Below are 27,236 nucleotides of genomic sequence, written 5' to 3'. Positions count from 1 at the left end.
TTCTTTTTAACAAAATAAAGTAGCACATCCTGACATTAGTATTTCAGCTATCATGCTTAATTAAATGAGGAACAAAAAAAATCCCCCAAACAATATTTAAGTACAATGTAAGATCCATCTGAAATCCACCTACTGGCTGTACTGCCCCTGATTATCCCATCTTCAACTCGTACATCTATCCTGCTTCCTGCAAGATTTGCCTAGAACAAAACAAAACATAAAAGCTAAGAACAGGAGCCTGACTCAGAGGCCCAGAGCCAACTTTATGAACATGCCTGGGTAACCTAACATTCCCACTTACCCCTCTCCTGGTGGTTAGGATCAAAAGGTGTTAATTCTGTGCTTGAAACTGAGCTGTGAATAGGATGCAGTACAATTTACCAGCTATTAAGAGTGGAAAGATGACCACCTGCTTTTATAAAAAGCTGTATTATGGATCCCAGTGTTTTAATATAAATATTTAAATATATACATTTCCCTGAATTGTTCCATCCCTACCAATTAATGCCATCTATGTAAAAGTTACAGAGCAAGGGACTCTTCCTGGAGATATCTCAGTATTAAATCCTTATGAAGATAATACCCTTCTGGGAGATGATGTCAAAAATCAGCATGCTATAAAGACCAAATGACTCTACATCTACTCAATCACAAAATTTACCATGTTTGTAGGGAAGGGGCAAGACCAGCTTATTGACAAACACCCACTTTAGTTGTAGAGCTACCACATTTTTATTTTCTAAAATAAAGCAAACAAACTAGAGCCTTTAAATCACACTACAGAAAAGCCAATTGCAGGTTTTATGAAGACACTTTGTTTTCAGCAGTAAATTTAAGGTGGTAGAAGATTCATACCAAGATTAAAATGGTACATTATGAAAAGACAGTTTTATAAGGTCAGAAATGGGGACGATTCATGGTGCTTTATTTTAAAAGCTTCAGTATCATTTCTGATCATAAAAAAATAAATATTCATGCTCTACTGCCCGTGCTACCTAAAAGCTTTTTGAATGAGGGGGAGGATAAAATCAGCTTTTCAGCAGGTTATAATAATGAAAATATTTTAAGAGTAGGACATGAAACAAAGCATGAGGAAGAAGCGAGTTTGTGTCCCTTTGCCCTATTCCAAACCTGGCTTTAATGTTCTCATGAATCACTCAAGAGCCAAGATTTCAGGTGTACATTCATTCCAACTCTTGAAAATATACAGGTCTATGGCTATTGTAGAAAGTATTTGAAATCAAACATTAAAAAGACAAAACAGCAACATTGCACATCACTGGAAAAATAAACTGGTGCATATTATTTAAAGTGCATTACTTTACCATCTACAGAAACAGACACTGCAGAAATTTATCCAACAGGTGTAACTAAGATTCTGCAGCTCCAAAATTAACTGTTATCTGAAGAAATAACACTAACAATAAATACAAGGAACCTCCAACTTCCTCCAAGCAAACTCAGATATGTTCAATTTTCTCACAAAGGACTTATCTCCTGAATAAAACAATAAATTGATCACAGCAACCATAGTTTAACAAGTCACTGAGAAACTCATAATGCCATTCAAAGACTCTGAAGCTACTTGTCATGCTTACTTCAGATTATAGGAAATCACACAATAGTTTTTTCCATTAATATAAAACAATTTTGCTGAAATATAGGTGTAAATAAAGAAGCCTTAAAACCAGATCATAGATTTCCACTGTTTAAACATAAAACAAGATTTTAAAGAATTGTTTATGGCTTCACTAATTTTCCAAGTACAAAAATATTTCCTTCTGCACTGATCCTGTGCAAGAGCCACAGCAATGCAGAAGCAGCAGTAAGAGTGCAATTAACTGTGGGTGTACAACAGGGCTCAGTCCTGTCCTCTGCTACAGCAACAGATTCTGTAGGAGTTAAGTTACCTGTGAAGATCCATAGCAATACTGTACTGGAGGATAAAGCCCCAAATGCACACCAGATATTATATTGCTTTGGTGCCCAATAATTAGATTGAATACAAGAGGCTGACTATAAATACCAACGGTGCAAACTAAGAAATTTAGCTTATTAAATTAAAGATCTTCAATCAGAAACAGTTGTATATATATCAAGCAATAACTAAACACCACAGAAAATGAACTTTCTTTTAATTTCTGGCAGAAACAGGCTGCTTCATGAAACCTAAATACTTCAACAAATCAGTTGTGTTCAAAGAGCAAGCTCTCTAATTATATATTTTTTTCAACCTAAATCCTGTACTGCATAGAGTAACTTTGTAAGAACAAGTTTATGAAAAGAGGGAGAGAAAGGAAAAAAAAGTAGCATTACTCCCCACCCCATCAGAATACAGCCAGACAGGGCACAGCTGACAGTCAAGATGCTTCAATGCTGTATTGTAGGACATAAGCTAAACTGAGTATGTACAGATTGAGAAAGCAAGTGAAAAAGATCCAAATGTTCAAGGAGAAAAGGGGTATAATCTCTTACACAGGATGTGGTAACACAAAACTGTTGGGCAATTATTTCTCTAGCTAAATCCCTGGCTTGGCAAGTAAAAATAAGTGGCATTGAGGATGGGAACTATGCAGAACGTGGGGATCTATGATTCTTCAGCCATCTGAAGCAAGGAGTTGATAGCTGCATCCTTGTTCCCCCTCTGAGCTTCTAGCACTGAACGGATTACTTCCCTGTCCATGTTGGGAAACATGTCCTGGATAGATTTCAGGTCCTCTTCATTACAGAAGTGCTGAGGGTTGACTGCAGGAGGTGGTATTGCCACTGGTACCATGCCTGGATTACAGACTGCAGGCATCCCTGCATTCAAAAAACACAAGAAAATAACAAACCATCCATGAGTGAGTGTAAAAAAAAGTAAAATTTAAAAGAAAAAAAATCAATTATATTGGAAGAAAGCAGCTCATGACTCACCCTGAACCACTAGCTCCAGCATTTTTAATTTCGTTTTTTCAACATGTACTCCAGAAACAAAAAAGATCACAGAGATTATACCTAGACCATTGCAATCAGAATATGTTTTTCTGGAAGGGGTTCTCTGACCAAGTTATGTTTCAGAATTAGTGAACTACAGTAGGGAAACATTTTTAATTAGAGACAACTTGCACTGACCAAGTTTAAACAGGAATCACTAAGCAAACACTAAGCACACCACAAAAAGGTGTGGTTGGATTTTTCCCTCCTGCTCCCATCCTACATTAGTTCCTGGTGTATCTGTGTTGTGATGAAAAAGATTTTACATCAGCACTAGAAATAACTGGTACTTAGAAATTCAATTAACTTTGAATGCAGTGGAGATTGTGTAAAGCAAAGTACTCAGGCCCACCAGGAGAGAGGACCACATTAAGCAAATTCTAAGCAAATATTTTTTTGCTGGTTAAAGTTCCATCATGTTCAGCCTGCAAAGTCATAAGGTGACAAAAGAGCAATTCCTCCTGTGCCTGCAGAAGTACACACACTTCCCTGTTCCTCTGCCAGTGGACAAAATTATTCTGATGTTTCTCATTAACTTTTAGATCTGTGTAAAATTAAAGCAACGTCAGTTTATAGAGGCAGTTTTAGGAAATGAGTTTTCTAATTCCTTCTAAAAGGAATTAATAGCCAAAGATCCCTTTTCAGAACTTAACACCTTTTACCATTACGTAAGGATTGCTGAAAAAAATAGCACTTTTTTTTATAAAACTGAAAGCAGGTACAGTATAAATCTAGTGTTTTCCATTATCACTTCTGAAAATGGCATATTTCACATCTTTGAAGTAGTTCCAGATCCTTTGTGTGTTATCCATACCTTTGTGTGTTACCTTGCCGATTCTGCTATACTGTTTCTAAGATAGGGCAAGGAGGACTAAATGCATCTAAACATAAACAGCAGCATGATAAAGGTTTTGTATCTGTTCTCTATTTGGCTTTCAAGCATTTAAAGACCAATCAATAAATCATCACCAAGTATTTATTTTTTCTTTACATGTAACACTTAAACACCAGCCTTAATATGAGACTTTATATCCTATTTACTATAATGAGATCCTTCTGCAACCTGCTGCATAGAGACTTACAAAATGGCTAGGACTTCTGTTTTGACAAACTGCTTATTAGTTCTTTTCCCCTGATTATTTTTTTAAAAACCTGATGCACTCTATGCAAGGCCTCCCTACACTAGGGGATGACTCTCTTCACTTATTTTCTTCTTTTCAGACTCTCTTCATTGCCTTTGGACTCCTTGTAGCTGCTTCATCACAGCCTACCTGAAAGATCAATAATGGACAGGAATCTCAGGCCTTTACTAGGGAAGGGAGCTTTCTCTGAACATCTACCACTCAGGAGTAGTTTAAAAGCTTTTTCCCTTCTATTAAATTCTGAGTAACTGCTCAAAAAGCGTAACATAAAGCAAATCTCCCACTGACACAATTTTTCAAGTGTGCTCAGTGTAATGACTGAAGTATTTCAGTGATCAAACACATTGCAACTTATTACACTGCTTCCATTCAGACTTAACAACCCCTTAAAAAAACAGAGCAACTTCAATACTTACCTTGTGTCTAAGATTTTCTTTAACCTGTACTTATTTCAAGATGTCTGAATATTTCGCATCTCAGTGATTATCTTGTTTCTATCAGATTTAAAAATGCCATAAAAATATTCACATTCAAGGTTGGATCAGCTAAGCCCATCTTCATCTCCATCAACTGTGGCTACAATTGAATAGATTACTGTGATTTTACTTCATGTACTTACTCTGCTAGTTCATTCCTCACCATGGCCTTCTGTCCTATCAGGAGGGACACATTACTGAATTATAAGCACCTCCATATTAATCAATATTCTCCAATTTTAAAATTCTCCTTGTAATCACCTTAAGTTTTATTAAAACCAAAAAAGGACCACAGATGCTTTAAGTCTAACATACCAGCTCCATCTAGTTGAAAAAGTTCCTGCTGGCAACTAAAGGAACAGCCCTCCCATCACAAGTACAACCCACACTCTGGAACCTTGTCCACCACCACACCACTACAAGGATATCATCACCTCTTCCTCAGCAGCCGAAGTTTTAACTCTAGAGCTTTTTAAGCCATTTGGATCATCTTCCCTAGAAATCTGTCTGGCACTGTGTTCAGATGGAAAACCAGATTTGTGTGCACTCAGGAGAGAAACCACTGGGCAGTCCTCACCAACACTGCAAATCCACTTGACCCAATAATCATATCCAGCAGCATTTCACTGACTATTCTATAGCTGCAACAAGCCCAAACACATTCCCCTCACTTTCTTAAAAAAAACAAAACAACTCAGACATGATCAGAGATGTATGGCCTCAAAAAAGAAGAAAAAAAAAAGTTCCCAAGCACCTGAAAGAACAGAGCAATTTAGGTTATGTTCCACTTGTGACACAAGCTTCCTAATACTCCTAAGTCATCAGCACCCTAAGATTACCCAAGTATCAACCCAGGTTGTGTGTAGGAACTGTCCATACAAGAAGTCAGCTTAAAAATTTTACTCCAAATGAAACATGAAGCTCACTTCTTGAATACCAAAGCATTTTACAGCCTATCGATCAAGTTTCAGTGAAAAGAACAGTTTTTCTTACTGCTTTCATCAGAACAAGATAATGAAGCCAGACATCTGCACAGGCAGCATTCAAGAAGTGTTTTCAATCTAAACGTTCAAAATTCAGAGGAAAAAATTTTCTTGTTAACACTGTTCTTATCAGTGATGTTTTTCAAAATCCATCTTCTCAGCTCTTAGTTCTCAAACCAGTTTATCCTCCCTACAGCCACACTGTACACAAATGGAAGTTACCATCACAGTGATTTTTAATAAAACTCTCCAAGATAAATGCTTGTTTTTCACAAAACTCAACATTCAGGTCATACAATTACAATTTGAAGAGTACACTGGAGTTTTGCTTTGCTCTGCATTCAGGCTGAAAGCACCCATAATTTCTCAATTATAGAATAAGGCTTAAACATAAAATTGAAGAACTAGGCACTAAAATTTATCAAATATACATATATCTGCTATCATTAAAGTTATAAATATACTCAAAATATTTTCAGTAAAAAGCTGCTTTATATTTTAAGCACCTCATTTCATTAACAGGTAAAAACTGAAGCTAAACCATGTAAGAATCCACTGTCAGAGGAACTGCACACTCCTGTGCTGCTCTCAGGTATTAGGCAAGCACTATAAATCAGAAGAATGGATTCTGATATAAATCAGAAGAATGGAGCAAGGTTTTTCAGTTCAGTGAAATGGCAATGGCAAACATGCTGGCATAAACAGTGACATTCCAGTATGTGAAATGAGTATGTACAAAAAGCAAGTCAATTGCTATGAGCAGCAATTAAAGCATCAAAGCAGAATTATCAGGGTAAACTTATTCTAACTGCACACAAGGCATTACACACATTTTCTTGTTCAGTCAGGTGTTCTATGTTTCATTTCCTAACTCATTGTTATTTTGTCCCATGCACAGGCATTTTCAGAGTAAACCTGGGAAGCTTCTCAGCATCACTTTTCATTTAAAGGAAGAAATCTGTGCCACCTTTTTAAAAATACACCAGGAAGCATAAGTGATATTTGCTTAAAAAAAAAAAACAAAAAAACACAAACAACAAATGAGTGCTAAAATATGCATGTCACCACCTCATTTTCCATTTCAAATGTTGTTTCTTCCACCACAACATTTATTTGAAATGTTGCTTCTTTGTGAACTACTGAAAAACTGTATTGACTCACAGAAAAATTCTAAAATACTCTGAAAAAACCCTGTATGTTATTACAACATCATTTTTATTTGCAGCATCTAAAATTCATAGAGCTGAGAAATGCCATTTTGTCTCACAAGAAGTAATTCTGAATTTTCTTAACATACTTGATTGCAGACCAATGCTTTTAGCAAAGTTCAGGAATCCCAATATCTTGGAATAATTAAAAATCAAGAGTGTCACAGTAAAGTCAGTCTAAACTGAAGGGACCCTCCATACAAGGAAGGAAATTGATTTCCTGTAATATATTTTGCCTTGCAGAGTTCTAGTCAGATGTTTAAAATGGGTCTGAAAGAGATATGCATGAAAGATAACACACTGATGACAAAAAAAAAGTTACCTTTTTGAAAAATGCTTATTTGAAGATTAACAGGAGACAACTGGCAGGCTGTCCTCTCAATGTCACTGCAGAACTGAGTTCTTACCCTTTTCAGTTCCCAAAAAGTCATGACATTACCTGCTTCTCCACAAACCCTGCTGTAGCAGAACAACTGCAAGATTAAAGTTCCTCTTTAGGGAACCAGTACTATCACCTGGAAGAGCTCATCAGCACACAAGAGTTTCAGAAAAATATTAACATCATGTTTTATCCATTAACACCACTACCACAAATTCATTTAATCATTATAGCTTGAAGCTGAGCAGATGCCTTTAAAGACTTTCTATGGGGGTTATAATTTCCAGAACAAGGAATAAATTGATCTACTGACACATCCAAGTGGCAATACCTTGTGATACAGTCTGCTGTAACAAATAAAGCTGTTTAGGTGAGTTCATGCAAAGACTCTTGAGTCAATGAGGATGGGAGTGAGTAAAAAGCTAAGAAACTTACCCAGAGCAAAGTACTCAAGCCCTAAAGATAGGTGAAAAATGAAGGGGCAAAGGGAAAGGAATAAGACATGGGAAAGAAATATTAATCTATTTTTAAAAGGAAATTAATCATTTAGCTTCCAAAGGTGAAAGTTGAATAAACTGGGGCAACTGGATAAAATCTGAACTACCTGATATCAAAAAATAAATACTGCTAGAATTCAGTTTCCCAACTGATTTGCTTCAGCACTGTGAACAAGGTTCCTAAATGTGATGTTTTTACAGAAGTAACAGAGGAAGTATTTTCAAAATAAGTAGTAAGCTCCCAGGTGTATGCAGCAAGAATTATATTTTAAAGGCCACAAAGGACATCTTACATCCTTGGTTTTCCAGACAAATCCCAACAGCATCACCAGCTAACCCAAGAAACTCAAGACAAACACCTAAATATATGTGTGTGCATATGTATATATATATTTACACACACACAACTTTTCCTCAATACAAAATTACATTTTGGACTCTGCTAGGGCCCTGAAATACATAGGTTTAACCAATTTTTTTACAGGTGTTTGTAAGTTAAGTACAAATACATTTCTTGTTTACCCTATGAATAATTAGATGCTAAGACTAAGCTTGCTTATTGAAATTTTTTTTTTCTTATCTTAATGTCCTGGGTAAACTATCAAGGTGATCAGCTTGGACTGTAAGCAACTGGAAGACCACAATATTCTAAACCCTAAATAAGGTAACATTTAGAAATAGAAACAGGAAGGTAGATAAACTATATTTTTAGAAAAGCCACAGAACTGACAAGTTCAGATTTTCCCAAACCCAATCCAAGATCTACAGCAACCAGAGTTTGTAGTACACTAACACTAGTTGGCTTTAATTTTAAAAACTTCTGAAACTAATTTACACGGTACAAGAATATTCTGTAGCCATTTCTGCCCTCATTACAGCTCTGTAACATCAATCCATCAAATGTGGGGAAAAGATCATTATTTTCATTGGCATTTCAAGCTCTATCTGCTTACCACAATGACTAACTGCTTGCTACTCAGCTTGTATAAGGGCTAAGCATGACAGAATTAGTTGCTTAAACCTTAATTAGAAGGTTAGTTACATATATAAAATTTTGAAGAGCAATAAATTTCCTGTTACAGAAAAACCAACTTGGCCTTCGGGACACAGCTAAATTTGATTTACCACCATATCTCTTTAAAGCACATTTTTTTTTACAGCTAGCAGACAATTCTTAAACTGTCTGTAAAAGCATTTTAGTCCACCCACTGTATTTCAATCACAGATAAGAGTTAGAATCTAACAGTCTTGTCCAACAGCAGAATCTCCTCCATTTCAGATAAACTATTCAGAGGTGCTCTTCCCTCTCCCAAAGGACACAAATGGAACTTGCTTAATTGACTCCATTCATGTAACTGGAGAGGGAAAAAATCAGGACGAAAAAGATAGGAATGAAGTAAACATATCCCCATGGAGCATATTGATGTCCTGCCACTGCCCTTCCTGAAGTAGTCTCAAAAAGAGAGAAAACCCTGTGCAGTGTTCCAAAGAAAGTGTGCCAACAGTTTCTCCAGAAGATGCAATAATTCAGCTGCACAGGGAAGGCAAGCAGTTTGCATGAAACCTTCCTGAAAGCTCACAGAATCCTGGAGAATCATCTAGTCCAGTAAATAGAAAACATTCTCCATGTCTTCCAAGTTGCCCAAGTGGTTCCTTTTATGATTTGAAATCACCTCTAAAGTCACAACACTTTCCTAAAGTCTAAACCTAACCATCCACCTCATTATTATGAGCGGGCCATTCATTAGTGAATAGGCAAATGCTTTAAAACCCAATGCTTTGAGAAATTTGATGGTACCCATGGAAACACCAAGCAGGGAAAAATTTAAGAAATCAAAATAAAAAGTAGGTCAAAGGTGGCATGAAGCAGGTTTGGCATTTATGAAGTCAAGAAATTACATTCAAACTTTCCTGCAATGAAAGTTCAAATAAAGGGGTGGGACTTCATTAATGCTTTAATACACAAGTAGTAGAATCAGGAATAATTTTTACTACAGAAGATTATCATATCATTAATTAAAACAAACATGCTGATCTTTGCAGAAGGGCAATGCTCCAACACAGAGATCACTAAAATAATGACATAAATGCAAATTGTTCATGCTAAAATGCCATCCAACTATCACTTGCTAATTAGTAGTTATTTCTTCGCTTGCCCAAGTATATTTAGTAAGTATTACTGAAAATTTTCTGAAGATAAATACTGAATTTACAGAACTCCAAGACCTGAACATCAAGATAACCCCAAGATATCTCCCTGTACTTTTTTTTTCAACTTGGAAGTTCTAGTACCAGTTTCATCTCTTCAGATGTGTGCCCTGTTTCAACTATACCAGTAATCAGTATCCTCAGTTTCTACTGCTGTACTGCAGCTGGCACAGTCATTTTGTAATACAAATATGCTCATTTTGATTTGTTCAAGAAATCCTATATAATTTCTACTGTTTCTCTTTGTGCCACCCCAGCTATTGTTTTTATTTTAACCATAGGCAAGAGAACTATCATTGAAATTCAGTAACTGCTTCAGCATATAGGTATGTGGTGAAGCTACAAGAAAAAAGATGTGGTATCTACTTTAAACACAAAAAAGCTACACAGAAGTCTGGCTTACTGCAACAGAATCACACTTCAGGATGCACACACAAGCTGACAGTATTCACTGGCAAACCAAGCAAATGTTAAATCCTGAGAATTAGGCTAAAGAGATAAAAGCACTTTAAATGAAGCAAATTACCTGTTTTCATCAGGGAATAATGAAACATAATGAAACATTATGAATAATGAATACATTTTTCCATGTTTTGCTCTAACTTAACTGCATAAACAATCATAGTACCTTGTTTCATTTTTAAGTTACATACCCAGTCTTCTGGTGAGGTTTGTTTTGCAAGAGAATGAAATTTAAATCTCAGAAATTGAGTCTTTAAAAAATGAAAAAATACATATCTGGTGCAATTATATCATATCACTCATTCCTACATTTGTATCCAATCACATTCAAAATATGTAAATTTGTATCCTGTTTTCCCTATAAAGGGAACATATTACTTAATAAATGTTCACACAATAAACTGGAGGTTTTAAGAGCTAAAAAACAAATGAGCTTTACTTACCAGTTTTCTAAGTAGGGCAAATTCAAGCAGAATCCTAGACACAGAATATTTTGGGTTGGGAGAGACCTTTAAGGTCATCTAAACCAACACCAATAAGCAGGGCCATCTTCAAAAAGATCAGGTTGCTCATATCCCTGCCTGACCTGATCCTGAACGTTTCCAGGGATGGAGCACTTATCACTTCCCTGAGCAACCTCTTCCAGTGCCTCACCATCCTTTTACTGAAGAATTTCTTTCTAATGTCTAACCTAAATCTACTTTCTTGTCCTATCACAACAGGCCCTTCTAAAAAGTTTTACCCATCTTTCTTACAAGTACTGGAAAGTTGCTATAAGGTCACCCCAGATCATTCTCTTCTCCAAGCTGAACTCCACCCACAGATCTCTCAACCTTTCTACATGAGAGAAGTGTTCCGTCCCTCTGATCATTTTTGTGGCCCTCCTCTGGACCTTGTCCAACAGGTCCAAGTTTTGTGCTGCGCTGAGGACTCCACAGCTGGATGCAGCACTTCAGGTGGGGTCTCACCAGAGCAGAATATGAAGGGAAGAATCACTTCCCTCAACCTGTTGGCCACACTTCTTTGGATGCAGCCCAGGATACAACTGGATTTGTGGGCTGTCAGCACACAGTGCCAACTCATGTCCAGCTTTTCACTCACCCTCACATCCTACTCTGCAGCACTGCTCTGAATCCCTTCATTCCTCCACCTGTATTGATACTGGGAGTTGCCCAGTCCAGGTGCAGGACCTTGCAAGGTCACTTGGTCTTGGTGAACCTTACAAGGTTCACATGAACCTACTTCCTGAGACTGTCCAGGTCCCTCTGAACAGGTATCCCACCCCACAGGTATGTCAACTGCAGCCCTAAGCTTGGTGCCATCAGCAAACTTGGTAATGATGCACTAGATCCCACTGCCTATGTCACTGATAAAGATATTAAACAGCAGTGGTCCTGATACAGAGCCCTGATGAACAACATTTGTTACCAATCTTCATCTGGAGACTGAACTGTTCACCACTACCCCCTGGATGCAGCCATCCAACCAAAACCTCATGCACTGACCACTCATCAAATCCTTATCTCTCAAATCTGGAGAGAAGGATTTTGGGGGGGACCATGCCAAAAGCTTTAAACAAGTCCAGACAGAAGGCATGTCTAAAATGCATACTCAGAAAGAGAAGTCTTCAAGTTAATTTTTCCAACTTGGTAGCCATTTAATGCATTTAATAAAAAAACCCAAAACCACAGTTCCATTAAACAGAGTATAGGACTGAAAGTAGACCTACACTTTATTTGCTTACTCTTCTCCTTCCCAAAATGTATCATGGGAAAAAGCAGTTAAGGACAAAAGTGATTTATAGTTTCCTTTAAATTCTGATAAAGAGGATAAGTGTAGTGGTTATTTCTGCAAAACCCTTTGAAGAGTAAAGGTCTGCAAGGGGAGAAAACATACCTGCTATAGGCACATATCCAACTCCTTGCTGATACACAGTGGGCATCAGGACCACTGGCTGGGGCTGCATCATCATGGCAGCTGGCAAAGACTTGACAAAAAGCACAGATTAGAACTACTCAACAAACAGAAAAAACTAAACCAGCAATTAATAAATTAATAGCATTTGTAAACAATTGTCACATTTCAAATCCATGTTCAATATTACAATATGATTAAGTGCTAAAGTATATTAAACAAAAACTCTGGCGAATTAACTGAACTACCATCCTTTTAAGTGACAACTGATTTGTCATTTGGCAAGTTTTTGGTTCAGATAATTTATTATTGAGGCAAACCAGTACTTTAAACATCAATTTAACTCCATTCTACTTCATTACCACAATTCCTGTTCAGTTCCTGGAAAACATTGAAAGATCATATTTTATGTACAGTACATTCCTGGGCAGACTGTTTTAAAGGTTAATTACATATTAATTTATCCCAGGGGTTGTTTTGGGTTTTTTTACTACTATTATTACTACTATTATAACTATTACCACTACTGATTATTATTAGTAATAATAATAATAAAACCAGAACATTTGATTGAGGATTTCTTTTTTGTACAGGAATTAGCACAGCAATAAGCTGAATTTCTGCAACTGCACAACCAGACTCAAATATTGATTTATGACCCCACCAAAATATATCTACTGCCTTAACTAATATTTTTAGCTGCTATTCCCAATGTGAAGTATACTTCTTTTAAATGCTAACACACACAAACACCCAGCAAGGTAAAACAGAACTACTTCTCCTTCAGTCTACAACATCTCCTCCCACTAACCAAGACTCTGCATTCCACCTGAGATTTGGCTTACCGTGTATGACATAACCAGATTAATCATTCCTTCCTTATCATCACCCTGCCTTCCACTCAGGCTGTACCATTCATCCTCCACATTTCCTTGTTTCAGTGACTCAGGAATGGTGATGTGTGTCCATGCAATGCGGTCATCCATTGAAAAGGCACGCTGGAATAGAAGCAAAAAAAAAAAAATTATTATCAACTTAGTTATTCTGAAAAAAATCTAAACAAAAATAACAACAAAACATTATTCCTGACTAACCCTTTGGTTTTATGCTCTTTCATTTGGCCTATTTTAAGTCATTGCTTTCAAAACTACTAAAATATCAATTCATCTTTTAGTCATCTCCTTTCCAACAAGGAAGAAGGAAGCTTTAAATGGGATTATAGATTGATTGCAGATATTTATTAGCAGGAAACTGAAAACCTGAAACAGGACACTGATAGAATTACAACATAACAATATCAGCAGTCTGTGCTATCTAGTGACATCATATCAGATGCCATTAAAGGAACATAAACAGTGTCTATTTACACTATCCTGATAGGCTGCAAATTCCAGTAACTGAGGAGCAGATACAAGTCCTGATCTGCCCCCCCTGTTGCAGCAATGTAACTGACATGTCAACCAAGCAACTAAGCCCACAAAAAACATTCAATCACCTCACTTGTGTCGTGACCACATGGCTGCTGCAGTGTCAAGCTTTATTTCACACAGTGAGAGGCAGGAAAAAAAAAAAAAAAATAGAAGCAGACTACAGACTTCAGCCTCAGTTGAAGCCTCTTAGTTTCTGCTAATAAATCCTTGTTGACTACACACAGTGTACATTTCAGTTTTATTCTCAGTGTTTCCAAGCTTGGGAAAGTTCCAAGTTACTCCTGGGTTAGAAAAACACTGAACAATTTCTGAGGAAAACAGTATTACATAAACAGGCTATTTTTAAGAGGCACAGTACATAATGTAAGGCTGAAGGGCATTTTAATAGAAGAGGATCTAAAATGCCACTCAGACATTTTTGCTTTTCTTCCTCTGCAGGGAACTCTGATAATGCCCCTTATTAGCTACCAAAGCAAAATTTCACCCAAACCTCAGTCCAAACAGGAGGGGCAAAGGGTAACATATATATAGCAGTTCTGACCTCATCAAATATCTCTAGATAAAAAGAATCCACACCCGGGGGGACAGTGCACTGAATCACTTTGTTCCAGCGGGGGTTCTTGGCTCCATTGTGAGCTGTTGGAGTCTCATACACTGCGTATCCCAGCCGGATCCGACAGTACGGATCCATGCGAGTCATCCCATAGTTCTTGGCCAACTTTGCCTGGGAAGAAAATAAATTAAGTGAATTTATATTTATATTTAAATATAAAAATACTCATTGACCTGAGAAGCTCATTACTGCTGCTTCTCAAGGGACTGGCTTGGGAGGGGGTAGGAGTGGGATGAGACTTGGATGACAGAAATCCCCTTTTACTTCAACTCTCCTGTGATTCTTTAACAAGTGGTTGCTTACAGACATGGCATCAGAAACAGCCATCAGGTTTTATCCTTCAAACAAGATTATTTTTTTCTTGTCTGCACAAGCAATTAAAAATAACTGAACCTGACAAAGACCTATAAAGTCCATCAGTGCTCCCATCCAAACAGAACTCTTGATGTTTCTGTACAGAGCCACTTAAAGTGAGATGTAAAACTCCTTGAATATTGTACTTTCTGTCCCCTGAGCTACTCCAGTACCATCTGTACTGATTGGATCAATATCATGTGACAAAAAGCACTAAAGTGTTCAAGCAAATAGCCAAAGATGAACAACCTAAGAAGTGCCATAAGTTGCTGGAAACTGCTACAGTTTTAAGCAGAGACATGGCACGTTGTTTCACAAATCTGTTGTTTCATTATAGGCCTGGCCTTTAACCAGAATCATCTATTCCTAGCTCTCAAAGAAGTTTATACTAAAGCTTCTTCCACTATGCTTTGACAGTGGGTAACATTTTTCTGCTGTTCAAAGTTGCAGAAGCAGCTTCCAACCTCACACTCTCTCCAACTCAGATTTTGTGAAACTCATCAGAAATAGAAAGAGGGCTGACTGAATGCAATGAATGAGCTCAAGTACTTAGACCTGACGGGAAATAAACTTTGAAAAGGCATTACCCCCAGTTTCCAAAGGAATATCATCTGTGAGGGAGCAAACTGAACAGTGAAAGACAAAGAAAGGATCAGTGCCTCTTTTCCTGAGGGACCCCATGTAAGTTTATTCCCCACTAAGGACCTCACCATGGAAGCTGTAACCATATGGGTGCTATTCCAGGCTTGGTGCTAAATTTGAGGCTAAATGTGTTTTTGGTATATTTTCAGAAAATGACTTGAAAACAGCTCTTGTAAATAGATGAGGTATGGTAAGTAAATTTGAAGGTCATCTGGTATGTTAATGTAGATAAATAGGAATGTGTTAAGACCTGAAATCTTACACATAATGAATGCAGTAATACAGTACTGCCAAGTAGAAAATAAAAAGCTAGGACTACTCACTTGTAATTGAAAAGAAAGTCTGTAAAAGCACCAGGAGAAACAGCAAATGCATTAGAAGAAACAGGGATGGAACAGAGCAGTCACTTAAAGAAAAATATGCCAGGCCACTGCAGTTCCCTAAATTTTCTCAAAATTGCCAATGTCTTCAGATATTGTTTCTATAGGAAGCTTTATCAGAAGTTTCTAGAGAAACATGTTCACTGTAAAAAAACCATGACTTTATTAGATTATGTGATATAATAGCAAGGTTCAAAGGATACTGCTGCATCATGCACAATGCAGCTTTGAACTGGACAAAATGATGTACAAAACCATGAAACTACAAAAACTTCAAAAAATTACTCATACCCTATATACAAGTAATATGGTAACTCAGATTCCAACAGAAAACTGTTTTGTGGCCACCAACCAACAAAAATATTGTATTAATCAATTATGATGACAATTTTACAAAGATGGTACAATTTATACCTGTACTACAGTAATGCTGAGTCTGCCTACTGTACCCATTGATCCTCCATACTGTAGCTGCTGAGCTGCCTGGGCATCCAGCTGGATTTGCTGCTGCTGCTGGGTTGGGGTGATGCGAAGAAAATCTTGAGGGAGCTCACCAACATAGACCTTAAAAAAGAAAAAAAAGAGAAACCTTCAAACCCAAGCCTTCCATTTTCATCCTGAAAAAGAGATCCCAATTTAAATCAAGCCTTAGCACAAAACCATCCAGCAGGATTAATCTAGGTTTGACAGCCTGAACAAAAAACCAGTTAAATGACAAAACTGTCATGTAGAGAATGTTCTCATATTCACTTTCAAAAACCTCTTAACTTCCAACACAAGCCTCTGGGAAAAAAAAAAATAGGACTAGAGCCAAGGCTCCTCTGCAACCAAACACTGAAGTCATCCATATGAAAGTCCATTCACATCTGGTACCTGATGGCACCCAGCTCTTTCACTTATCACTCATTCAGTCATTCCTGGGACAAGACACAGCACACTGCTTCCCTCTAAAAGGGCACTTCCACAATCACCCTGAAGACATGACAGTGTTTCCTATGAATCAAACCCTTCAACTTAACTATGAATCCTTCAACTTCTAAAGATGCCTTAATGCTTCTTTAATGTTAAACAGCCAGATGGCAACAGGACAATGTAGGGACAAAATCCCAGGGTACTACAAACAATAATGGAGGAATCTGGTCTGTCACAAGATGCACAATGAAATATTCACAGAAGAATACTAGAGCAGCTCCATCACATGTGCCAATATGAATCAGAAGTCACTATGCATTTTCTGCTAGCTTTACAGTAAAAGAAAGGAAAGTTTCTACTTGAAATATTCTATTGTTACTGATTCAACAATTCAGGTTATTTATAGGATTTAAACGTTCAGTGAGCACTATCAGTAATACATTTAGACAGATTAGAACATTAAAATATTAAGTATACCAGAATAATACATTTTAAAAGGCAAATAAGGTGACACAGGAAATTTATAATTAATCTGTACTCATTTACATTGTCTATAAAGTTGCTTACATATTTAATAAAGACCTGACTACTGCATCAAGTGAAAAGCCAGTGCAATTTCTTCTATTGCAATCCCAGGCAAGATTACACAATTGCCTACCTGGCAGATGCATACCTTCAGTACATAATTTAATAACTGAACAGGCCTCTAGGACATAGCTTCTGAGGATTAGACAGCACTTGCATGTCAAGATTGCATCTTGGAGACAGCAGCTGCAGCTCTTGCCAAATTATATTTTGTATGACTTGCTATCTGAGAGCCTCAGGATCCTGGCAATAGCAGGTGTTACATGCCAGAAAGGAAGTTTATCCAAAAAAACTGAGGCAAAATTACTGAATGTCTGCTGCTAGGCTACTAGGAGGGAGGGAGAAAAGGGAATCAGTTTTGCTTACAAGCATCCTAAAATTTTACAATTAAGATTCTAAGCAGCTTAACTCTTAAAAAGTAGGAGGTGGGAAACGGAGGCAAAGACTGCAAAGATGAAGTTAATAAATAATGGTAATATTAGCAAAAAGCTTATTTAAGTTGGGCCAGAAATTAAGACAGTATTCTTATAGACTTCTCATTAGAATACATGTTTTAAAAGAGGAGTTAGTTTTAAAATAAAACTTAATCCATTTAGGAAAGATCTGAAATGACACCACAGTTAGCAAGGCAATGGCATTTACAACACAGCAGGTCATCTCCAACCCTTGACCTCTGGGAAGTTTAAAATCTGGTATTAGGAGCACCTGTAAGAACAGGCAGCATAAAGATTTCCCATAGTCAGAAGAACTGACGGCTGCAGTCTTGACATTTACAGTCCCATATTGTGTAAGCTCCCTCAGAAAACATGATGGTATATTTTGTCTCTACCAGATTAATACAGACATTGGAAAGCTTAATTCATTCACAAGTAAAATGTCTAATGATAACTTTCAACTTTTTTTAATTTCAGTCACCCAAATACTGCTCCAAAATAAAAGATAAAGTAGTCTCTGTACCAAGGTCCAAACCAGACAAAATCAGTAAGGGAGACCAGACTTTTCTTACAGCCTTTCAGGTCATTTGGTTATCCCCCAAAAAGCTCCATCCTTATCCTAGAACTACAGAGCAGACACCCACAGAAACTGAGAACAGTAAAGTGTAACTAAAATCTCAGGAGACTAAAGTGGTAAACCTCTCAAAAAGGAGGAGTGAGCAACAGAAGATGGACAAGCTCCTATCTCAAATGTTCTGCTCTGGGTGAGATCCGGCACACAAGTCCTGGTGACGTAGTCAGTAAGTTACCTAGGAGAGATGCTTACTGAGGAAAATACATTACTCATTGAGCTCTGATACTAATTATCAGTTCATCTCATACTGATTGAGACAAACTCCCTCTACTATTACAGCACTTAAGGAAGAATGGGAAATCCAAACCTGCTCTGCTATTAACTGTAGAACAATAATTCTATTTAACATTTGGATTTTGTTGGAACTCTTTTCAAGCAGGACAGTTAGAAGATTTGGAAGACAAATCTTGAGCAGGCACTCAAAAAAAAAACCACACCTGTCTTGTAATCACTTCCTGAAAAACTTTATTGACAGCGTTACATACCAAAAATATGTATTATCTAAAAACAGAATAATATTGCCTTTCCTATCTGCTAAAAGCACCCAAGAGCTAGTTTTGAGGATTTCTGAAGTAAAACTCTGCTGGTATAAATTGATTCTCTGCTGGTAAAATTGATTCTCAACTTATTCAAAGAGAACACAGTGTGATGTTCTACAGCTATTCAAGCTGTTTTAGAACTGAGCTGTATCAGTCTCACCTTCCTTTTTCTTTTCATCTCCATTTCTTGTGCCATTTTAAATGGTGCCAAGGCAACTGTAAGGTATGCTTGTGCACAGGGCTGATGAGAATAAAATTAAGCTAATGAAGCTTGGAGCTTAAGGGAAGAGGAGGGGAAGTAATCAGGACCCTTACCTCACTAAATGATCCTGTGAATACTGGTACCATGTCCAAGAGGGAAAGGGAATGCAGAGCCTAAGACAACCACAGATGCCCACAATTAGAGAACCATACACTGAGACATGACGCTTTCAAGGTGCCATTACTGAGGTTTACACACTACCAATTACCAAGAAACTGATACTAGGCTTCAAAAAAGTTTCATGTTTAGGAGCTTTAAACACCTAGCTGCTCAAAAAATTCTCCCTTAAGCAGTTTTGTTGTTTTTAAGAAAGAATAAGTGAGTGAATGAGAATTTTGAACAATTTTTCTTTGTTTTATTCACTAAAGAAAAATAATAGGACCAGATAGGATTCATCCAGAGGTTCTGAAAGAGGTAGCTGAGATTTTTTTCAAGGCTACTCTATTATCTTTGAAAGATCATATAGATTAGAGTCCTCTATAACTGGAGAAAGACAAATCTCATGCCCAGCTTCCAAAAGGCCAAAAAGAATCACAAGCAGGTCAGCTGCACTTTGGTTGCTATGAAATTCATGCAGCAAGTCATTCTGGAAGTCATATCTAGATGCACAAAGAAAAGAAACAGGAATAAGGAATAGCCAGCCCGCACCAAGGCTTTAAAAATAAAAATAAAATAAAATCATAATGAGCCCAACTGCCTTCTACAATAAAATTATTAGAATCTGTGAGTAAGGAGAGAGGATAGGTATTGAACCTGAGTCATTACAATCCAAATGGCTGGAATCACTGGATGGATGAAATGAGCTGGCTAGGTCAATGAGCTCAGAATTTCAAGTGCAGTGGCTAATGACACCAGAGTCTGGTTACAAGCCAAGGATCTGTACTGAGACTAATTTGTGTGTCTAATAAATTTCCTTATCAGTAACCAGAGGTGAAGAGAGAATGTTCCCTTACCAGTTTTTAGAATGACACCAAATTTGAGGGGGAATGACTGGTATACTTGAGGACAGGACCAACAACCTGTTGAGACGCAGAAGAATTCACTGGCAGGAACTCATGAATTTCAACAAGTGGGAAGGGTGGGAAGCAAACTAAATGACAGCAAGTACAGCACTCTCACAACAATGAAGCCTAAGAGAATACTACACATCAACAAAGAGCCCAGGCAACAGACTGAGGAAAGTGATTGTTTCCCTTTACTCCGTACTCATTAGACCACATCTGGAGTACTGCAACACATCTGGGCCCCAGCAGGGAGTGAAAAATTATAAACTTGAGTGAACCCAGCAAAGATCTACCAAGATGGCACATGAAAAGAGCTGTAGCAGAAAAAGTAGATGAAACTCAGAATGCCCCTTACAGAGGCTTTCTGGTATCTCTCTGGTATCATTAAGAAAACAGAGCCGTTTTCTTGAACTGTCAAACTAAAAACAGAGGTTTGACATGAAATAAGGAGGGGGGAAAAAAGTCACCACAGGGACAACCACAAATAGGAACTATAAGGTTCCAGTTGGGCTTTAGCTCAAATGACAAACTGGTAACTGAAATGACTACCCAACAAATGGCACGTAATAAGGGGGGAAAAGGAGGGGAAAAGAAATGTTGGCTGGAGCTCTGCAAATGACTGGGCTACCACAATGCAGAATCTTGCAGGTGGTGATTCTCATACCTTTTTCTCTCTCTCTGTAACAAGCAGACAATCTATCTATCTATCTAACAAGCAGATAATCTATCTGTCTCAAGCAGTCTGAAGGCCTTGAGAAGACGTAGGAGGGGAGGCCATAAAGATTGAGGACAGCTTTAGAAGGGATAAGTGGGAAGTCAAAGTTTGAGAAAGAACAGCCCAGGTTGGATACTGTTAATTAGGAGAGACAATTAGGGGAAGAACACCCAGCCAAAAACCGCTAATTCTGCTGATGCAGCAGGTGGCAGACAAGCAACAATTGGCTAGTAGCTGAGGAGCAGCAAGAAATGGACTGCATAAAAGGAAAAAAAGACACTAACTTCTTGCTGATCCAATGACTGGACCACCATCAAGGTTGGACTTGATGACCTCTGAGGTCTCTTCCAACCCAGCCAATTCTATGATCACCACCACCCTATTCTTCTCTGCCAGGAGACCAGCAGGAAATAACTGAATCCTTGGATGGTGACTTTCCTTTCTTTTCTCTCTCTTACTCTCTCCCTCTACTTTGTGCTTTGTTTTCCTCTTCTGTCTCTCTAGGACTAGGCTAACAAGTCTAGTTTTAACACCTACCAGTTCTGTCTGTGTTCAATAAAATTGTGTTTGCACCCAATACTGTGTTCTCTTTACCCATGGATCATCAAGAATGTCCACATTTCCAGAACATGACAGGAAATAAACTCCCTGGAAGACTGCAAAAACTCTCACCTTAGAGGTTTTGAAGATCCTGCCCTGACCAACCTGGTCTGAATTAAAAACTGATTATGTTTTTAGAAGCAACGGGTTGGACTAAATGGGCTCCTCACATCCCTTGTAACCTGTACTGTTCTGTGAACTACAGACTTCACATAACAGCACCACACAGCCCTGCTCAGAACCCCATAGAATTGTAATCAGAAATTCAATTTAGAGATGGACAACGAGAGGGCTGTGACAGCAATTACTTGTAATACCTTTACATGTTTTTTCTGGTGGATTTTTTTTTGGTTTGTTTGTTTTGCTTATGGTTGGTTTTGTTGGGGTTTTTTTTTTGTTACCTAAGGAGTTCTTTTGTGAGGTTTTCATAGAATCATAGAATTGGCTGGGTTGGAAGGGACCTCAGAGATCACCAAGTCCAACCCTTGATCCACTCCCCCTGTGGTTCCCAGCCCATGGCACTCAGTGCCACATCCAGGCTCTTTTGAAAGATCTCCGGACACAGAGAATCCACTACTTCCCTGGGCAGCCCATTCCAATGTCTGATCACCCTCTCAGTAAAGAAATTCTTTCTAATCTCCAACCTAAACCTCCCCTGGAACAACTTGAGACCGTGTCCTCTTGTCTTGCTGAGAGTTGCCTGGGAAAAGAGACCAACCCCCCCCTGGGTCCAACCTCCTTTCAGGGAGTTGTAGAGAGCAATTTTGCTTTGGTTTGTTTTTTTTGACATTTTTTAAAAAGTGTTGTGGACTACAAAGCACCAGACATTTCTTTCCCCATTTTTATGATTTTTGTGTGTGTGTTGCTCCTCTACTTTGCTGATTCTGTATGTCTACCCATAAAGGCTTTATGATTCTATAATCATCATCTTAGTAGATTTTTTCCTTGCCTAGTACAGCACCCATATTTAGTTGTGACTATTTCTCAACAAGCTACTGCCTCTGGATTTTCCAAGCATATCTGAATTTGTTCAAGACATTCACACTTAAATATTCGCAAAATACATTCTACAGTGCAAAAGCCTGACTGTTAATAAAGAAAAAAGAGTTTGGTTTTATAAACAGAACTCCCATACGTCAGGATCTATTGTGTACAAATATGAGTTTAAAAATAATGATAGAATTCAAATTCAAGAAGCATTTATAGCATATTTGAATGGATTTGTTCTGCACTCAATGTAACAGAGGAATAACATTGGGAATAGCCATAGACACAGCTCACAAGAAGGAAACCCATGAATTCACATCAGGATTAGTATTATTGCCATGATCTCCAGGAATAGAGTTCTGATTTTTTTACTCTACCACCAGACACACCAACACAGATCTTTCTTTCCTCTGAGACTTGGTTAAAACAAAATGGCATTGGAAGCAACAGAAAATAAGCCACTTCTCTAACCTGTAAGAGAGATCAAACTTAAAAGCAGTATCAATGCTGTCCTTAACATTTTCTGTCCAAAGGAATGTGGCCTAGAGACCAGCTCACAGCACTTAAAAATCAATTTATAGTTTGCTTAGAAACACTTCCTCAACTTCTTAAACAACTTCTGAAACCAAATTAATTGCAACATGTCCACCTTCACAGAGGTGAGGATTTTAATATTAGATATACCCTCATTCTAATAAAATACTATCAAAAGAATTATCAACACAATTATTTTGGTGATGGGACCAAAACTGCTTGTGTGAGAGCATATCATTTATCAATACTGGACAATTCAAATACGAATTGTTTGTCATCTTTGTTCAGAAAAATATATCAAAATTTTGAAGAGTCTCAAACAAGACTTCAAATAAAATGAGAAAGAAGACGACCCATGTAGTTAAATGACAATTATAAGGGAAGTGAGTGAAGTACTCATAGTCAGCCCATTAGATTTCCAATCATCAGAGTAATGACTATTAGGTAAATTAGGAGCAGAAATCCAAGTAGTCCTAGCTTGATCTAATTTGGAGATGTGACCTATTTGCCAGCGTGGTGAATAATCACAGAGATCAATTTGTGGTGTGCTTGGTTAATGAAGGAATCACAAATACAAGATACTGGTCTCTCAGACTTCACCTGATCAAACTGATCAAACTGTTTTATTACTACCTCTCACTTAGAAAAGGTATCATTTAGCAGTCCTTGTACATTCAGTTACAGTTTAGAACTCAAAAGCCGATTTGCTCTCAAAAGGCCACAAAATGTGAAAAAACACTGCATCCTGGAAACAGCCATAGAAATCTATACTGTAGCAGAATATTGACCAGCAACAGAAAAGCTGAACTGCAATTCTGTTTCATCTGAAAAAATGAACAGCAGTCACAAATTCTAATTAGTCAACAAACAAGCATAGTCACAAAGTAGAAAGCACAGGTATAAGAACAAGACTGCCAACAGTATAGCAGCATACTTTATTTTCTTGCTCTCACAAAAAACCCTTGAATATTTTCCTGCCTTTTCAGAGTAAGACAGAAGGGCTTCCTTCAGCACTAGAGAAAAAGTTTAGCAAACCTATAGCACCATACAGTGGCGATTCATTTGTAATGCAGCTGCATGTATATAAACAAGTAGAAGGGTACCCTCAGCTCTAGGGAGTATCAAGAAAGGTTGACACCTACCCCATCAACAGCCTCCCCTCTTCGTGGCTACTAAACAGCTTCAACAACAGCTTCAACAACAGCTTCAACAACAGCTTCAACAACAGCTTCAACAACAGCTTCAACAACAGCTTCAACAACCCCAGCAGCTCGCCAGGCTTGGGGAGAAGCATCTGGAGAGCTGCCCAGCAAAGAAGGACCTGGGTGAGTAGATTGCCTGTTGGCTGAACATGAGCCAGTAGTGTGCTCAGGTGGCCAAGAAGGCCAATGGCATCCTGGCCTGTATCAGGAATAGCGTGACTACCAGGACCAAAAGGTGATCTTACCCCTGTTCTTGGCACTGGTGAGGTTTCACCTTGAGTACAGTTCTTGAGCACTCAGCTTGAGTGCAGGTTTAAGCTCCTCACTACAGGAAGGACACTTGATGAAGGGTTTGGAGCATTTGCCTTAGGAGAAGCAGCTGAGGGAGCTGGGGTTAAATAAGACAAAAGGAGGTTATGGGGAGACCTTATTGCTCTCTACAACTATTTTAAAGAAGGTTGAAAAGAGGTGGGGATTGATTTTTTTAAATGAAGCTGCAAGTGATAGGACAAGAGTTGATGGCCTCAAGCTGTACCTGGGAAGGTTCAGATTGGATGTTAGGGAGAATTTCTTCACTGAAAGGGTTTTCAGACAGTGGAAAAGAACAGGCCCAGGGCAGTGGTGGATTAACCATCCCTGGAGGTATTCAAGAGTCATACAGATACAGTACTTAGGTGTAAGGCCTAATTAAGGTCTTGTCAGTTTTAGGTTAAGAGTTGGATCCAATGATCTTTTCCAGACTCAAAGGTCTTTTCCAACCATGGTAATTGTGAGACTGTGATTCTAATGTCTGGGGGCATTTAAGAAAGACCCTGTGATTATAATATTAAACCATCAGCAAGATTATAGCCATGTCCAAGAAGTTTCTTTATAAAATCTTATCTCACTCCAGAAAGAGTTCACCGAGCTAAAACAAGCAGATATTGAAAGCACTCCACTCAATACCAATGAGGTGTTTAGCACCACAGGCAAGTAAAAATTAACTTAAAAAGAAAAGCCACTCCATTTCAGACACAGAAATGGATGAAAAATTCAATCTCTCTGCAAGTCAGGACTGCAATCAGGCCTTCTGTTCAGCTTTAGCCAAACCACCTAGTTTGTTAGCAATCCCTTTTATCCCTACTCCCACACCAGTTCCCTCAATCTTCCCAACCTTCTTCAAACATAAAAATAACTAGACGTGAATGTATGTTTAAAAAAAAGCTGACTATTTTTCAGGTATTTGTACTATTTTGAGTAAGCCCTGTTACACACTGACAGGATTCTATTTGGGTGCAATCACGCCATCAGCTCTCAAATGTCAAGCCCTTAGGGGTTGCAGCTACCTAATTCATCACCAACTCAACCAGAAGAGCAGTTGTCTTTTCATCATACCATCAGGGACAACAAAAAACCCTTAATGCACTTTCTTACCTTAATTCTCCACTTGAAAGTTGTATTCCAACAACAGAACCATTATCACAATCTGTTACAAAAGTAATCTCTCATAGAGGACCAGACAGATAAGGCTTATTAAGGAATTAAAATGATGATCATGTAATATTACTGTCATGAGATAACAGCCAGCAACTTTTCAAGATCAGCAGTTTTATAATTCATCAGGAATAAATAGACACAGAAAAAAGCTGTTTCTAGGAAATACAATACAGCAGTTTAAATCTCACTTCACCTGCAGATCAACATTATATTGTCAATTAGTACCAGATCCTTCCAGACAGGAGAAACAGCAGATCGAGAGCAGATGAGATATTGTGAAGTTACACTGCAAAGTTATAAATCACACAGAACATCGTAGTGAGGTGGGGGCAAGATTATTCCAAGATGATTTCCAAGGCAAAACTAGAAAAATAACACATTCCTAATAAACCAATTCCCAGTAGATTGTTCAATGGGTTTGAAGAGTTGCTCCTCAGTTCCTTCCCCCGAACACACACCTCCATCCTACCCCCGAATGCAGCACTTTTACGTTCCAGCTTTCAGGTGGCAGAAAGAGCGGAAAAACCTGAATGTGCTCAGCCCGGCCATGAAAAGCTAAAACTCCACTCCAAATTTAAGCCGTTTTCTCCTTCGGAAAGCTCCCAAAGCCCGAGAAGAATTGCCTCTTCAAGCCCCCAGACGCAGACGGGAGCGACTTTGCCCTCCCCTTTCCGACAGCCCGGGGAAAGGCGGAGCAGCAGCGGCAGCATTGCCTTCCCCCCTCCCCCCCCCCCGGATCACGGCACTCAGGAGGAGGATCTGTTCTCTGTCCCCACGGCCACGGGCGGGGGAAGGGAGGGAGCGGAGGAGGGTGGATCCATCACCTTCCCACCCAGACCCAGCGACAGGAGCCGGGTGGACAGGGGGGGGTGTTGGTGAGGAGGAGTGTGAGGGGGAGTGTAGAGGACAGAAGCTGCAGCCCCAAAGGGTCCAAGCCAGGCCTCAGGAACCCAATGCGGTGCATTGGCAAGAATTAAGAGGCTCCTGCGGCTGATCCTCAGCTGGCAGCACTCACCGGGCCCCGCTGAGTTGTGACGGTGGTCGCCATCCCGCCTCCCTCGGGCCGAGCCCCTTCCTTCCGCCCCGCCAGGCCGCCACCGCCGCTACCGTTACTGCCACAGCCGTCCCTACCCGGCAGGAGGAGCCCGAGTCAGCTGACCCGACGCAGCCCCGCCCCGGCAGCCGAGCTGAGCCAGGTCTGCCCGCGGCACCGCATCCTCCCCTTCCCTCTCCCCCCTTCCTTTTCCCTTTTTTTTTCCTCCTCCTCCTCTTCCTCCTCCTCCCCCGCCCCTTCTGGCCGTTTCCAAAGCTGCGCCGCGCACACGCCCCAAGGGAAGGCGCAAGGGGAGTGAGGAGTGAGTCCTGCGCATGCGCGCAGCCACCCCCGGAAAGGAGAGAGCGCGTGCGCTCTGCGGCTCTGCGGCCGCGGCGACAGCGGGGCCCGCGGGAGGCGGTAGGGGGCGCTGCGGCGCTAGGAAGGAGGCGCGGGAGGGAGGGGAGGCCCCGGGGCCGCCATCTTGGGGCCGGGGGCTGCTCCCTCAGGGCTGAGGCGGGCAGGGATTGGGGTGGGAGTCCCGTTGTGATGTGTGCAGGAAAAATAACTTTTTCCTTGCTCGTTTTGTCCTCTGGACAAGCGTCCCGTTGTGAGTGGTTTTTTTCAGAGCGGAGACTGTGGCCTCCTGCAGCTG

The 27,236-nt window shown here is 39.2% G+C and overlaps 1 protein-coding gene across 4 annotated transcripts; it reads right to left on the bottom strand.

Annotated features, from left to right (window-relative positions):
• Positions 1-26,843, bottom strand: TOLLIP (toll interacting protein). Of its 4 annotated transcripts, XM_030451029.1 has the most exons (7): positions 19,984-20,037; positions 19,084-19,143; positions 16,079-16,228; positions 14,217-14,399; positions 13,091-13,243; positions 12,228-12,318; positions 2,479-2,802 (listed from the first exon to the last, which is right to left on the bottom strand). In XM_030451029.1, exons 2-7 carry the CDS (start codon positions 19,114-19,116, stop codon positions 2,588-2,590), a joined length of 825 nt encoding a protein of 274 aa, XP_030306889.1. In that variant the 5' UTR covers positions 19,117-19,143; positions 19,984-20,037; the 3' UTR covers positions 2,479-2,587. The 4 variants fall into 4 exon arrangements, with proteins under 4 accessions (XP_030306887.1, XP_030306886.1, XP_030306889.1 ...); XM_030451027.1 differs by lacking the exons at positions 19,084-19,143; positions 19,984-20,037 and adding an exon at positions 26,564-26,843 and having other exon boundaries at positions 1-2,802; XM_030451026.1 differs by lacking the exon at positions 19,984-20,037 and having other exon boundaries at positions 1-2,802.
• Positions 26,844-27,236: the final 393 nt, after the last annotated feature.

Source organism: Calypte anna, chromosome 5 (genome assembly GCF_003957555.1).
Source record: "Calypte anna isolate BGI_N300 chromosome 5, bCalAnn1_v1.p, whole genome shotgun sequence".
In the NCBI taxonomy this organism is placed as follows: Eukaryota; Metazoa; Chordata; class Aves; order Apodiformes; family Trochilidae; genus Calypte; species Calypte anna.
This window is presented reverse-complemented; position numbering and strand designations above follow the sequence as displayed.

Bases quoted from the DNA above. Each gene is read 5' to 3' on its own strand.
- TOLLIP (XM_030451027.1), bottom strand. From the start codon at position 26,596: ATGGCGACCACCGTCACAACTCAGCGGGGCCCG. The intron at 16,229-26,563 runs GTGAGTGCTGCC...TTCTTTTTTAAG, and splicing joins TCACAACTCAGCGGGGCCCG to GTCTATGTTGGTGAGCTCCC. The intron at 14,400-16,078 runs GTATAAATTGTA...TTTTCTTCCCAG, and splicing joins TCAGCATTACTGTAGTACAG to GCAAAGTTGGCCAAGAACTA.